Source organism: Thermobia domestica, chromosome 13 (genome assembly GCF_964235325.1).
Source record: "Thermobia domestica chromosome 13, izTheDome1.hap1.1, whole genome shotgun sequence".
Taxonomy (NCBI): domain Eukaryota; kingdom Metazoa; phylum Arthropoda; class Insecta; order Zygentoma; family Lepismatidae; genus Thermobia; species Thermobia domestica.
In genome coordinates this window covers 9,357,878-9,372,325 of record NC_137466.1, presented here as the reverse complement: position 1 = coordinate 9,372,325, position 14,448 = coordinate 9,357,878, and the positions used below count along the sequence as shown (strand labels likewise).

General features: G+C 33.8%; 1 protein-coding gene across 4 annotated transcripts in view; it reads left to right on the top strand.

Annotated features, from left to right (window-relative positions):
* Positions 1 to 14,448, top strand: part of LOC145668012 (uncharacterized) — a 167,584-nt gene that overhangs the window by 107,509 nt on the left and 45,627 nt on the right. For all 4 annotated transcript variants that reach the window (XM_081735467.1, XM_081735468.1, XM_081735466.1 and 1 more), the window contains exons 16-17: positions 6,812 to 6,877; positions 11,827 to 11,909. In XM_081735467.1, coding sequence (XP_081591593.1) covers positions 6,812 to 6,877; positions 11,827 to 11,909 — 149 coding nt within the window. The remainder of the gene's footprint in view (positions 1 to 6,811; positions 6,878 to 11,826; positions 11,910 to 14,448) is intronic.

Here is a 14,448-nt window from a genome sequence, read left to right as displayed (position 1 = left end):
TTCCGATAGTACTCTTCTACCTGAACCTCCATGGTTCTTGAATATTACACCCTGTGATTCTTCCTCTGGGAGTGTATTAAAATTAATCCACAAGCCACCGTTAATAAAATTAATTCACAAGCCACCATTATCAACCATCATCCGTAAACTGAAAGTACACATCAATTGTTCTGGACTTTTGGAAGGCTACTCAATAGGTGGTAGTATATTAACTGATCCTCTTCCTGTCCACCTCTGGGGTAACACCTCACACAAGAATTCCCAGACAAGGAGAGCGTAGTAGGCTGGAGCTCTGGTATGAACCAGTCCCGTAACATATAGAGGTAAAAATGACTGTCGAAAAAATACAGCCCTTTGAGATGCCTAATCGACATTGCAGCCCATATTATAACATGTGGGGGATAATGCTCTAACTCTTCATAATAATACGAGCTTTCTTGCTCCAGACAACAGTCCCTTATTTCGACAAGATCGATAAATTGCACATTTGTCTCAGAAGAGAACTTTGTTCGCTTTGGGTTCTTCACAAACACATTGAGTAAATTTGAGCAAGCTTCATATCTTTGTCGCTCATTGACAAATGATAGCCTAAGACATTTTAATTTAAGATTTTTTTTTTTTTTTTTTTTGTATGTGTCAGCATAATCGTTTTTGAAACTCCAAGTTCACAGGATATTTTCCACAATAATTCTATGGGAGATCTCATTACAGAATATGCCACTTTTGCACATGTTTTTTGTCATGTTGATGGTCAACCTGCCCTCTTCTTATCCAAAATGGATCTAGTTCGGGAGAGTTTCTCTTGCTGTCACAGTATCGTTTGTTTCCACGGAGCTTCTTCGCATTGCATATCTTTCATGATTTTTCCAGTGTGTGGACATTCATGAGCGCATGCAGTGTGTGTGTGTGTGTGTGTGTGTCTACCTACCAACACGTTCTTCCACATTGTAGGTACTTGTGTCAGCCATCTGAAAAGAAATTAGAGAATAAGTACACATACATACAAAACACACAAAAGTCAGTTATCTGAAACGAAATGAAGTAAAAATACACATACATAAGCAAAAAGATGGAGGAGGAGTGACAAAAAAAGTATATTGTGAAACAAAACTTTGAGTATCATTAATTATAAGTGTTTCTAATCAAGAAGACCATTTCTATGTTATTACCAGGGCCCGGATCTTGTTGACCTAAAATTTTCTAAAAAGTGACCTATAAAATGATACTAAAATTCCTGTAAAATGACCCTAAAATTCACAAAAATTGACCTTAAAACTTGCGTATTTATTTCGTTAACATTGACATTAAAAAAAAAATCTATTGGGTTTTAATTAACGTTTCTCACTCATATTAAAAAAGTTTTCAGTTAGTTGCACTCCATTGATCATTTATCTCCATTGTACGGCAATTGTACGTACTGAAAGCATCAATTCACTCCCGAGTTGAAAATAGGAAGCACTCTTAAAACAAAAGTTCGCAAGTGTAGACTACATGAGAATAGATAAAAACCCTGTTTAAAATCTTTGTACTCCTTCTAATCCATTTTTAGTTATTCACGTGATCACATTCTTTGTGGTCAACAACCCAAAACTATCTGTTTGGCCACCTACCAACCCCCACATTTCGTTAAGCAGTTACAGCTTAATTTTCATTAGCTTGTTAAGAATGCAGTTTTCCACTCCAATAGTCAGGAAGCATGGAAAGAGATTATTTAGCTTCATCTTTTTCACATCCATAAACAGTGTTAATTTTAAGATTTCCTTTTGTAGAAGAAAAAGAATAAAAAGACCATAAGTGACCTAAAAGTTACTTTAAAATATTAAAAGATTACCTGAAACTACAAAACGGCAAAAAGTGACCAAAAGTTGACTCTAAAAATATATATTTTTAGAACCTAGAGTTGATGGATAACGTTTTTATTTGAACTTGCCTTGTCCTATGTGTAACAGGAAAAAGTTGACTTGTCAACAAGATCCGGGCCCTGGTTATTACATTTTAAATAATGCATAAGAATAAATTATGTGCGAAATTTTAAATAATGCATAAGAATAAATTATGTATTATGTATTTACATTATGTACGAAAAAAACTTAATACGTTATCAAATAAGAAATACAATGCTTTAGCACGTATTTATACAATTAAAACGCGGGCTTCCCAGAGTACAGGTTGAAAGGTAATTATTCACTATTATTGTTGCTACTATATTTTCTAAACTTAACAATGTACTTCTTATAATAAAACAATTTATTTTTAAGTAATCTTTAAAAAAAATATTACATTTTACGTATCATATTGTCATTATTGGTGGTTGTTAATAATGTAATGTACTTGTTTTCACATTCAGTAACCACATTACTATTTAATTTGCGTCATGTAATGTTTTGTAAAGAACAATTCAAGATATTTTGAAAATTTTCATCCTATTTATAATGCATCAGTTTGTAACGCTGATATGCAAACTTGAAAACAGTTTAGAGTTACGGGTTGCATACATTTAGGCGAAAATGTTTAGTTATTTGTGATCCTTAGTATAAATGCCAGATGTCTAAGTCTGTCAGTCACGCCAATTCCTAATATTTCACTGTCAGGGTAATAATTGTCGCTAGCTGGCTTGCCTCCTACCTGACGCCGAGAGATGTCGCTAGCGTACATGCAATTAGCAGGCGAGCGAAAGGCTTTGGGGGAGCAACTGATAGCAATAATAAACAACTTAGGTTAAAATTAACTTACTGTTTTAAATAAGAGACAAAAGTGCATGTAATTACTGAATATTATAAAGATCTATGCATTTCAAAACGTAATCTTGCATAATAGGTGTAATCTTTGTGAGTTAGTCATACTGAACATCGGTTTTGTGTTAATTCTCTGTTAAGTAATAGTGAGTAATATGCGAGGAAATATAGCAGGGATTAATATATATTGTAAAATTGCCTTGACAAGGTAGAATATTTTAACACACGGGATTTTTCCACATCTTTCTATGTAGTTTGGGTAAATAGGTGTCTCTAGGCCCAAGCTGCCAAGGAAAGGATTTCCACAGAGCTCCAGACAAGTGGAAATGGCTGAGGAATTTTCAGTGCTCAAGGCAAGCAAAGAGAGGTTGATGTCCCGTAGAGCTCCAGGCAAGCTAAGGGAGCAGGAAAACCACATAGCTCTAGGCAAGCTAGGTGGTTGCAGTTAGGATCTGAGAGCTCCAGACTGGCTGAGAGGCTTGTGTTAGATTAGATCTATCTCAGCTCCATGCAAGCTAAGATAGGAGATTTGAAAAGCTGAAACTGATGTCGATGGATACTTTACATAATGTTTTATACCCTTTTTTTGGACAACGCTGTCACTAGCAGGGCTCCCAGCTGTCCTATTTTCCTATTTTTTCCTATGTTTTGGAAATTTGTGTATATTTGTCCTATATATGTCCTATATTTCCTATATTTTTCAGTGTTTGAATTATTAAAAATACAAGCCAAGGATATTTCCAGTGATGATTTAAATTGCTACATATTAGCAATATGCTAAATAAGTCATAGCATTTTTTTAAGGTACTAGTAACTAAACCTCACTATTATATTTTGAACTTTAATCTTTCCTATCCTCCCATGTCCACTTTTTTTCCTGTGTTTCTAGTGTGCTTATTCCTCCCCAATAAAGCTTAGCGGAGAAACCTTGCCATGCTTCAGTCTCTTATAACGTAAGCTGTGTTAGCATTTTCTTTCAGCAGTGTATGCAAAAGTATTGACTAGGCATAGAGGTGTGTTGTTCAGTTAGAAATGTGTATATATAATTCACAGGGCTATGAAGAATGAATTCTGTTACATTATTTAATTTAGAGGGAAATACGTTGATCAAATAATTCAATGTTTCATTATATTCAAATATTTCATTACACAGTTATTATTCTTTTATAGTAAACGTTGCTTCGTTCAGTGATTTTTTTTTAGTTCAAGTTATTTAGATAGCGAAGCTAATATGAACCAGTTAGTATATCAAGTCATTTATTTCAATCAGTTTCTTTCTTCCAAAACAATACAACAGGTCTACTAACAAGGAAACCGATTCAAGTGTGACAAAAAATTGTGGACGAGTTTATGCGCAAACGAAGTGTTTTTGTGTACAATTAAACCCATTAGAGGGAAAAACCCTCGAACTCAACCGTTCCGGAGATATAGAGGAATAAGCAGAAGGCTGGTGCTCCGATATTTTGCGAATTTTTGAATATGTAGCAATAATACAAGTAAGAGACTTTTTAAAATGAAGAAATCCTTCATCCACGAAACTGTAGTAATACGTCGCCTTAAACATGAGGGTTACACAACAGAGAGTCCATAAAAATTCTTGAGGAAGAATGTCTTGGAGAGGGAAGGCGAAAATACCGGAGTTCCATTGTTGCCTGAAATAGGCGTGTAAAGTGTCTATGTATAGGTTTCTTGGTACGCTGAATAGAATAAAAGTATCATCAGTCAAATAGGATGAAAAATGTAAAAATGGTGGTCGTCCAAACTTTCCAAACATTTATAATTTCTATGATTATTAATCGGTCGGAACTGTGTGATATACAGTACAGAAAGGCGTACAGGTTTTTTTTTTTTTTTTATTATTATTTATAAAGATACTATTTTTGTTTATTGATTTATACTTTGAGTTTTAATATATGTCACACAACTGGAGACTGTTGTATTTAAGTTTGCAACAATATGTGTTTGTTTCATATTATTTGATTTTTTTTTTTTTTTTTTTTTTTTTTATAGCGCTTATGCACAGAATATGACGTTGTATTTTTGTTCACACAATAACGTCTCTGTTTCTTTGGCAATATCATTATTACATTTTCATATTACCTTTTCTCATTTTCTACGAACTAAAGACATGATATATTAGCAAGTAATATCATACAATTTTGTTCTTCGTGTCAATGGCGTTTGTTATTCCTCATAGCCCCTTCTTTATCCGGCCCGGGGTAAAAGCTACGCCACTCACCTCAGCATTCAACACCACTTTAATTCGCTCTGATGCATCTTTCTTAACGTTTCAATGCAGTTTTCAAACATATTCACTCCCAACATAGCCGAAAATTCACAAAATACCAGAGTACCAGCCTTCTCTTTACCTCTCTACATGTCCGGTACGGTTGAGTTCGAGGGTTTTTCCTTCTAATGGATTTAATTGTACACAAAAATATTTCGTTTGCGCATAAACTCGTCCACAATTTCTTGTCACACTTGAATCGGTTTTCTTGTTAGTTTAAAAAGTAAAATGTTTTTATATGCTCTTGTTCTGTATTAATCTGAATCTTATTTCCAGTTGCCCATTGGAGTGAAGGGTGGCCTACCTTTTCTTACAATACATTTTTTTTTCAGTACTTCAGAGCATATTTTATTGTATAAACCAAACTGTCCTATATTTTTTTCGGAGGCTTGCACTAGTGTTCATCTTTTGTCACATGACCTGATAATGATGGCATTCCCGTCGTCTGCTTTTTGTAGTAGTTGTTGTAGAAGAGCACGTGATTTTGTTGATAAATAAGAAGCACGTGTTTAGAAATATAGACCACATGTAAGATATTACAGTATAATAGGATAGAGTTCAATGGTCCAAAATACGTGGCCTCTTCGATTTTCAAATTGAACAGATTGTTGGTGCGCGATTACTTGAAGAAAGTCTTATCCGAAATCGTCAGTGTGTTAGGTGTATTGCGAGTAATAGTGTCTAGGATGGCGGCGGCATACAGAATTCGTAGCAAGATTTCATTAGAGGAGTAAATAGTAAACTGCAACTAACTCAGCATTAGAGAGATGATCAAATATTGGAAGAATTGTAACAAAAAATATCTGGAAGAAGCTTTTTCTATAATCATAGTCCAATGGAAGCTGAATATCCGCAGGCATGTTGTGATTTCGAAACCTGTAATGTCGCCACCATTGTGGTAATACGAAGAAGATAGTATTGAGAAGGAAGTCTAATATCCTCGGACGAAAGAAGTGAAAAACACGTAAATGATGTACAAAAATTCATAATGTCATGTTTAAATGGTGTAACATTGATCTCTAACTTTCTAAAGGTGATCACAAAAATTAGTAGTGACACATTTACATTTGTAATAACCTTTGGAAACTTATCCATATTTACTATTGCATATTTTGTAGTAAACATCCTACAAAAAGTCTTGTTATCTATTATTAAAAAGTTCTACAGTTTGTTGCAAGTTGTGTCATAGATATAAAAATAAAATAAAATAAAGTTCCCTCCACATCTTATCTAATACAGCGCATATCCGTTTCTATCCAATGTGGTAACGTCTCGTCGGTCCTGGGCACTTTACCACCTGGCAAAGAACTGGATGAAGTGTTTATACTCTGAGGGACTATAGTTTTTCTTTTGACATTATAATTACATAATTATTTCTGATTTAATATTTCTTGTTTCCGACCATGAATCGACATTAATATGTTCTTTAACTTTCAAACACTATCGTAACAGTGTAAGCAAATTATTTCAATACCTATAATATTGAATGTTTTCCCGAACTATTAAATAAAATAAAATAAATCAAAATAAAAGAAAGAAATATTATTATTGAATACTTTTCTCCCGTTTAAAAATAGTTCATGATAATTAAAGTTCGAAAAATTATTCAATGCTTTTATTGAAAATATATTTTAAAAAGTTTGAGAAATAAATTTAATTTTGCTTTAGTTTACATTGAGTGTGATATTGAAGGAAATAACAACATGAATGATAATGGAAAGAAATTGTGCAATTTGATTTCACTTTCTCAATCCAATATAAACTAATTATTTGTGTTTTTTCTTTAAAGGGGACGAGGAAAATTCAAGACTCAGTTTAAAAAGAAGAGGAGGGGAGCAAAAGGACCTGGAAATAAGTAAGTTGTGCTATATGCTCACTTCCATTATTTTCGTATGACCAAAATAAAGAAATTAAATTCTAGAATGATTTTTTAAAATAAGACCTAAATGGTAGGTTATTTGGGAAGTACTTGACAATATACATTAAGTCTAGTCCAGCAGAAATTTAAATTTCGTTGTATGTCTTTATTCATTTGATGCCTTACTGAAAAGTTTAAAGATGTACTTTAAACCATTAAGAAAGAAAATACTTCTCCTTTCATATGTACATTACATGTCAACGTGAGATGCCCCGGTATATTTTGACCTTGTAAAAGAAAGGCGATAATATGAAGTAAAACGTATTCTAGAAAATCAGGTATACTCCCCATCAACAGCAATAACGTATTTCCAGTGCTTCTCCAGACTATGTATCCAACTATGGAACTCAACGGAGCGTAAACCAATACATGGATCACCTTGTCGAGGCTTCGAAACCGTCGTCTAATGAATGCAACAAGCAGTAATTTGAAATAAAACATGCAGAGAGTTTGTGGATTGCATTATTGTTCTCGGAGCAAGTCTTGCAATAGTGACATGGGTAAAGCGTTCTACACTGCAATTGAATGGATCTTCCAATGTTCCACTTCCCGTTATTGGGCCCAGTAGTCGCCTTCACTGCTGCGTTATCTATTGCTTGTGATGTATCTCGGAGGAATCATCACTTTGCTATTGAATTGGTTAATCCTTCACAACAGTGGCGGCTTTAGCGACTAGGTCGGGTAGGCACAGGCCTACCCAAAATTTTTGAAAAATATATAAACGCTAAAAGACACAATGAAGAGTAAATATATTTTCCACTATTTATACTAATGGTAAATAATTATTTAACGAATAGCATAAACTACTACTGTAAAAGTAATTTCCTACTGTTATTAATCAAATGTGTATATGTATCCATAAGCAAGGGAGCGGGCCTACTCAAAATTAAAATCCTAAAGCCGCCCTCTGCTTCACAACATCCGTACTGAATGTTTGTATGTTTTTGTCTGTTCCCTAACGTTTGCATCCAGTGTAAACTCGTGAAGTTTACAAGCCTGCACATTGTTTGGAGTTCCCATGTTTTACCTGTTCTTTCTGACGTCACTCGTTTAGATGTACTGGTCAGAAGCAGAAGACTACAAAAAGAGGCAGTCACTTTCTGTTTTATTAAGATCACGCAAATGGGATTTATTATATGGTAATGTTAGTACATCCGTCTGTTTGTACGTATGTAAGTCCGTTACTCCACATGATAACTCTTGAACGGAAGCGATTTTTAAAATTATGTTTTCGTAGTAGATAGCGAGAGTCATTATCATGGCAGAGTTAACCCGTTAACTTCACTAGTAACGGTGACCTTCACGGTAGCTGTCCATATACCATTTTCTATTATTGGAACAAAATATGTAATAGAAGTTAACACATTTCGCCGTTAGATGGCAGCAAACGTTCTTCATCGGTTGACATCTATTGGACGAAATTGAACTTGAAATGCGTGATCCTTTTTATCACGTACCAGAGTTTATTTAATCTCGAAACGGAAAGTGTAGTGAACATTGGAAATTTGACAGAACTTATTTAATACGGATACAGTAAAAAATCTTTAAACTAGCCTCATTTTTGATGGAACCTGCATTGTTCAGTAACACATGCATTATTTCTTAATTAGGACACACATCTATCATGTATCCTGGCCACATTGGACCTATATTCGTATATGTTAACGTTAAATTTACTTCTGTATGGTGAACGTCAACAGAACAATTGATTGGGTGCAAGATCTCTGTATCTCTTACAAACGAATTCAGAACATCCTTTACAGTTCTTAAGCGTCGGAAGATCAATAAACCTAAAAGGGGAAAAAACCTTTCCTTTGAAAGTAATTTATCTGAAAATACAGAAGGTAATGGTACATGCTATTTATTGCTATTCATGTCTCTTGTCAGTGAGTGTATGCATAGATTGACGCAATTAAGTACTTCTATTTATATCCTACATTGCAAGACATTTGATAGACCAGTCGAGACGAATAGATTACCTTGTTTTTGTCACATTTTCCATCTGGAGATCACCTGTACAAAATTTGTAACGAGTGATGATTGAATTTATGTTGCAACGTTGAAAAGTATAAGAGCTGGCTTTTCTGTTTGTTTACTACATACAAGGGAAGACAACATGGATGTTTCGAGTACTTCGTGAATTAACAAAAATAATTTGTGTGCAGCAATGTTATAGTGAATATAGTCTTAATTTACGTTTTCATAATATTGCAGTAAGATATGTGTATGTATAGAACAACTCAGTAATGTGTTAGTAAACAGAGTATGCTAAACGAGAAAAAAAAAGTTTAATAGTTGGCAAATCATTATCATAACATTAGGCAATTTAGAAAATATTCCTGTAACTAAAAAAAAATTATATTACAATATTCTCAATTATAAACAACTCATGAATATAATAAACTTAATTAAATTTATATAAATAATTACTTACCTAAATCGATTACAAACAATAATTTAGATTTTTTCTCTATTTTCAAAAATGTATATTCTTTCTACTATTCAAATATATATAGACAACTTACATGGAGAAAACTTCTTTTCAGTGAATTACTTGCTTCGTTCTTGAGCATCATTTGCTCCAGAATGGATGACCAGATACTCATAATTCTGTGGATATAGTTTTCCCATTCCAGTTAGTTAGAAACTATTTACAACAGATTTTTTTTATACATGACTGTATTAATAATTATATCTATGAACATGTTTAATTTGAAACCATATATTCACAGTGTGGTTCAGAATTCTTATTTCAATGGTTTCTTTTTAAAAGATGATTCCACACACGAAAATTAAGCAAAATACCGCAGCATTGAAATCGGCCAAATTTTTAGATGCGACGTGTAACATATATGGGTAATAAGATATGAGATTACTTATCAGAAATGCTATGGTTTTGAAGAAATACGTATAGAAAATTATACTTGTACTAATATATAATAACAATAATAATAACATGCAGTTTAAAATCTTGATGGAGACAATAAAAGAAGTAAATCAGCTTTAATAATCTGCTTAGCAAAGATATAGAATGTGGAAAAAGCTATTGGCCAACGATGTAAATTGAATATTGGTTGGATAGTCCAAGTATAACTTTCTCTAAGAATTCTCTGCACTTTTTTCTAATGGTGTATAGTCTGAAAATATTTTCCCACATATTGTAAGACTTGATACCCAGAAACAAAGCTGAGTTCGTCCCGTGGACTTTCGGGTTTATTTCCGTGAGGAGACTCGTTTCCAGTGCGTTGTAGTAAGTATTCTGAAATACCTTGTTGTTCTAATGTAGTAACATCACAAGTATTTGCCATTATTGACAGTTAGTTCATTTGGCACAAATTTAGGAGCTCCCATGCACTTCGATTTTCCTCTAATCAATTAGTTTTTATTTACGAATTACCTTCTTTTATATCGTCTACTAATTCCATTACCTTTCTTTCTTCTGCCACTTTCTATTATATCCCCAATGACAGTTTTTCAAGTAATATTCTAATGAGTTCCTTTTATAGCGTTCTCCATATTTAGCTAACACCTCATTGTTTTCCATTCCACCCAGTTACTCCTCCCTTTTGTGTGTGTGTGTGTGTGTGTGTGTATGTGTGTGTGTGTGTGTGTGTGTGTGTGTGTGTGTGTGTGTGTGTGTGTGTGTTTGTGTGTGTGTGTGTGTGTGTGTGTATGTATGTATGTATGTATGTATGTATGTATGTATGTATGTATGTATGTATGTATGTAGCCGTAGCCCAAACTTTCTTTTATTCCATCTTCACTTTTGTCAAAGCAAGTTCCTGCCTCGTGTAGCATAATATTACATATTAAGGAATTGTACCTTAATGTAATCAACTGGCTACCTCGCGTTCTTTCTGTGCGCTGGTCCCGGGCTTTATTTCCAGTGGAGGGTGCTTGCCTCGGACGCAAATCCGAGGGTCGAATTCCACTTTAGAAAATAAGTTCCGCCTCAAGTAGCCTCGGTGCTTGAAACGGACGCTAAATTTCAATGAGTCCGTTCCGTACTATTTCCTTTAACGGCCTAAAATACGAGATCTCGTACATTTCTATTTTTGCGAATAAATCGTTCACTAATCTTATCTTACTTCTATTTGTTCTTCACACTTCAGATTTTTATTAAAAATGCTACCAGCTTCCAAAAAGTAATTACGTGTTCTATTTTTTCTCTGCATCTTTCATTTATGATAGTACTATGTTGTGTCTTCGTGATATTCTTCATATCATTTCCTCAAATTTTCTAACATCCTTCTTCTTTCCGTTTTTGGATTCCTCTATATCCTCATCCTCATCGTCACAGTGAATAAATGTAACTCTTCTATTTCCTAGCGAAATACAGTCTTCATTACGTAGACCCAACCTGCCTAACTACTACTTTTGTATATTTTAAATAGTTTTGGCGAAAGGCAATAATTCAGTGGAAGTTCCCTATCCTCTGTCATTTGTTATTCTTTTCTAACTTTTACCTGTTAATGCTTAACTTTTTCACGAGTCTTCGATCTTTCTTTAGCACTCCCATCAAGACAAATTTAGTTGATCATCCTATTTGCATTTAAATTACCGCGAAGAAGAAAGAAGAAAAACTTTGGTAGTGTCAATTTACCTTTCACGTAGTAAAGATGTAATATGAGGCCTCGTCCACTTGAGTATTTTGTAACTAGTGCGGTAATTATGGTTTCATTTATCACTTGATGAATTTTGTAAGTGGCTGCTATACTCTGCTGGCATGATTGCCACAGAATTGCTAAATACCAACGATATTTTCCTGCTCTATATCTTCTTATAACCACTCGCATTCGGTTTCTTTGTTTCGTTTTCTGCTAATAGTAGCGCAGTACCAAATCTTATCGAAACCCGCATAATCACATGGATTTCTTTAATTACAGAGGTGACAACTCTAGCGATGATGAAGATAAGGATGTTGATGAATCAGAAGATTTTGTTAAAGTGGAAAAGTTCGAATGCATTGGTAATTATTCATTGCATTTATCTATTTTATTGTATATAGCAAGGATTATTTTTCTCTTTTGGATATTGATAGGCAAATAAACAATTACTTTAGGCAGATACCATTTGGCACATTTTTGTAAGATAGACTTTTATAATGTGTCCTAGGTGAGTGCTTAGTAAATAAACAATATAGTTTACTAGGGCAGGTGGATCAAAATAGATGCATTGATTTAAATATCTTCCAACAGGTTGGCTGGTTTAAACCAAGGTGGTTTAAACCTTGGTTTAAAGCAGCTGTTTTTTTTCTCAAAAAAACCAACTGGTTTAAACCAAAAAAGAAAAATGTTCGTAGAAGTGTCGTAAAATCTTGATGATCACATTTTTGGGTTACCACGTTTCGCTTCCGTATATTATTCGTATTATATTCAGACCTAAATTCCCTATTCATTACTCAGAGACTATACTACAAAAGCAACTTTTTTAAATATAAGTTTATGAAAGATTATTTTGTGATTTTTTAAATAGTTTATTATTGTTATGCAATTGCAATCGAAGTTAAATTCTAAATAATGTTTCGTTTTAATATTGTTTACTATTGATAAAATACATCGAAATGCCGTACTTTTGGGAGGAGGGTGTTATACAAACCCCACGAGAGGCATTTATTGAAATCCAAAGTATCTTTGGCATCTATTTATGTATAAATGGGTCAGAGCCAAAGTGGACTCAAATATTTCGTATCTTTATTCACTTTTCTTACTGATATGCAAATTAAGTCGTCGTATTTCCTTAACTTGGATTAATATAAGTCGTAGTGAACAAACTTGGACTAAATTAGTTCTTCTGTACTCTGTAGTATTTTGAAATTGTCCATATGTAATTCTGTATAATGGTTTCAGTTGTGCAACTGTTTATCTTTTTGTCCTTCTGAAATGACTCTTTGACAATTATATTAACAAATATCTAAAGATCAGTACAACGTATTTTTATCAGGAGTCCTGTGTGAGTAAGTCGGCAGATGTATCGCATTTGTGGCCAACTAGTCCCGGTTTCAAGTTCAAATGGAGGACAATTTCTCTCGGATGTAAGCCGAAAAGCAGTTTGGGTTCCGCTTTAACCAAAAACGCCAGATTTTTTTAAATAAAAACCATGGTTTTTGCCAACCCTGTCTTCCAGGGTAGTAAAACAAACTAAATCTGAAGAGTCATGAAAATACAAGAAATGTGTATAATAGTATTGAATTATATTGAATACTAGCTGAACCTGCGCGCTCTACACAGCGCATCATTCACATATGAGCGTGAATCTCCTTGTCATTCCTCACAGCATCTATACATGTCCCTTTACAGACACAAGTGAAGGACGTCTTGATAAAAATCGGTAAGGGGTATCATAAAGTTGAGATTTTTCGGTTATTTTTTCAATATCTCGGATCATTTGCTAGATTTGAGCATACTTCTTCTTGAAATTTCTAATTTATGCATGATCAGTGTTTTTTCTTCTTGCATGCAGTATGTAATAAGCAAGTACATTACGTACACAATTAATTATAATGTCAGTGATATATGGTGTTCATTAGGCAAAACATTCCAAACAATAAAGATTCATCTTAGACTGGAGAAATGGTTATCCTTCGTTTTCATTATCATTTGGCCATGAAACAAACGCCGGAGATATATACACACACCGTATACAAATGTGTTGTGTTGGAGTGTATAACTCGTAGGATATACTATTTAAAATTGCAATACTTCTAGTATACCTACGTGTACTAAAAATGTAACAAAGAAATAACGGCCATTTTTAAATATTCAATTAGAACTGAATAATCTACACATGATTTGCAATCGATCAGTGAAAACGGCATCTTTCGAGGGCTTGTGGTTTCCGAGATATCATTGTCACAAGAATTGGTCACAAACATGTAAACGTCCACAAACATATAAACGTTTCTTGACCACAAACATATAAACCTATCATTTTAATATATAGACTAGCTGAACCTGTGCTCTCTACACAGCGCATCATTCACATATGAGCATAAATATCCTTCTTATTTCTTACATCGGTACATGTCCCTTTACAGACACAAGTGAAAGAAGTCTTGAAAAAATATCGGCAAGGCGTATCATAAAGGGGAGATTTTATCGATTATTTTTTTCTCAATATTTCGCACCGTTTGCAAGATTTGAGCCTACTTCCGATTGGAGTTTCTAATTCATGCATGATCAGAGTTTTCTTTCTTCTTGCATGCAGTATGCAATTAGCAAATACATTACATACACAATTAATTACAATGGCAGTTATATATGGCGCTCATTGGGCAAAACACTCTAAAAATAAAGATTCATCTTACTGCTTAGACTGGAGAAATGGTTATCGTTCCTTTTTCATTATTATTTGGCCATGAAACAAACTCCTGAGACATATGTAACCCGTATATACAACAATGTGGTGTTCGAATGTATAACGCGTAGGATATGATGCTTAATTTTTTTTAAATTTCAACGCTTCCAGTGTACCCTAAAAATGTAATAAAGAAATAATGGCCATGTTTT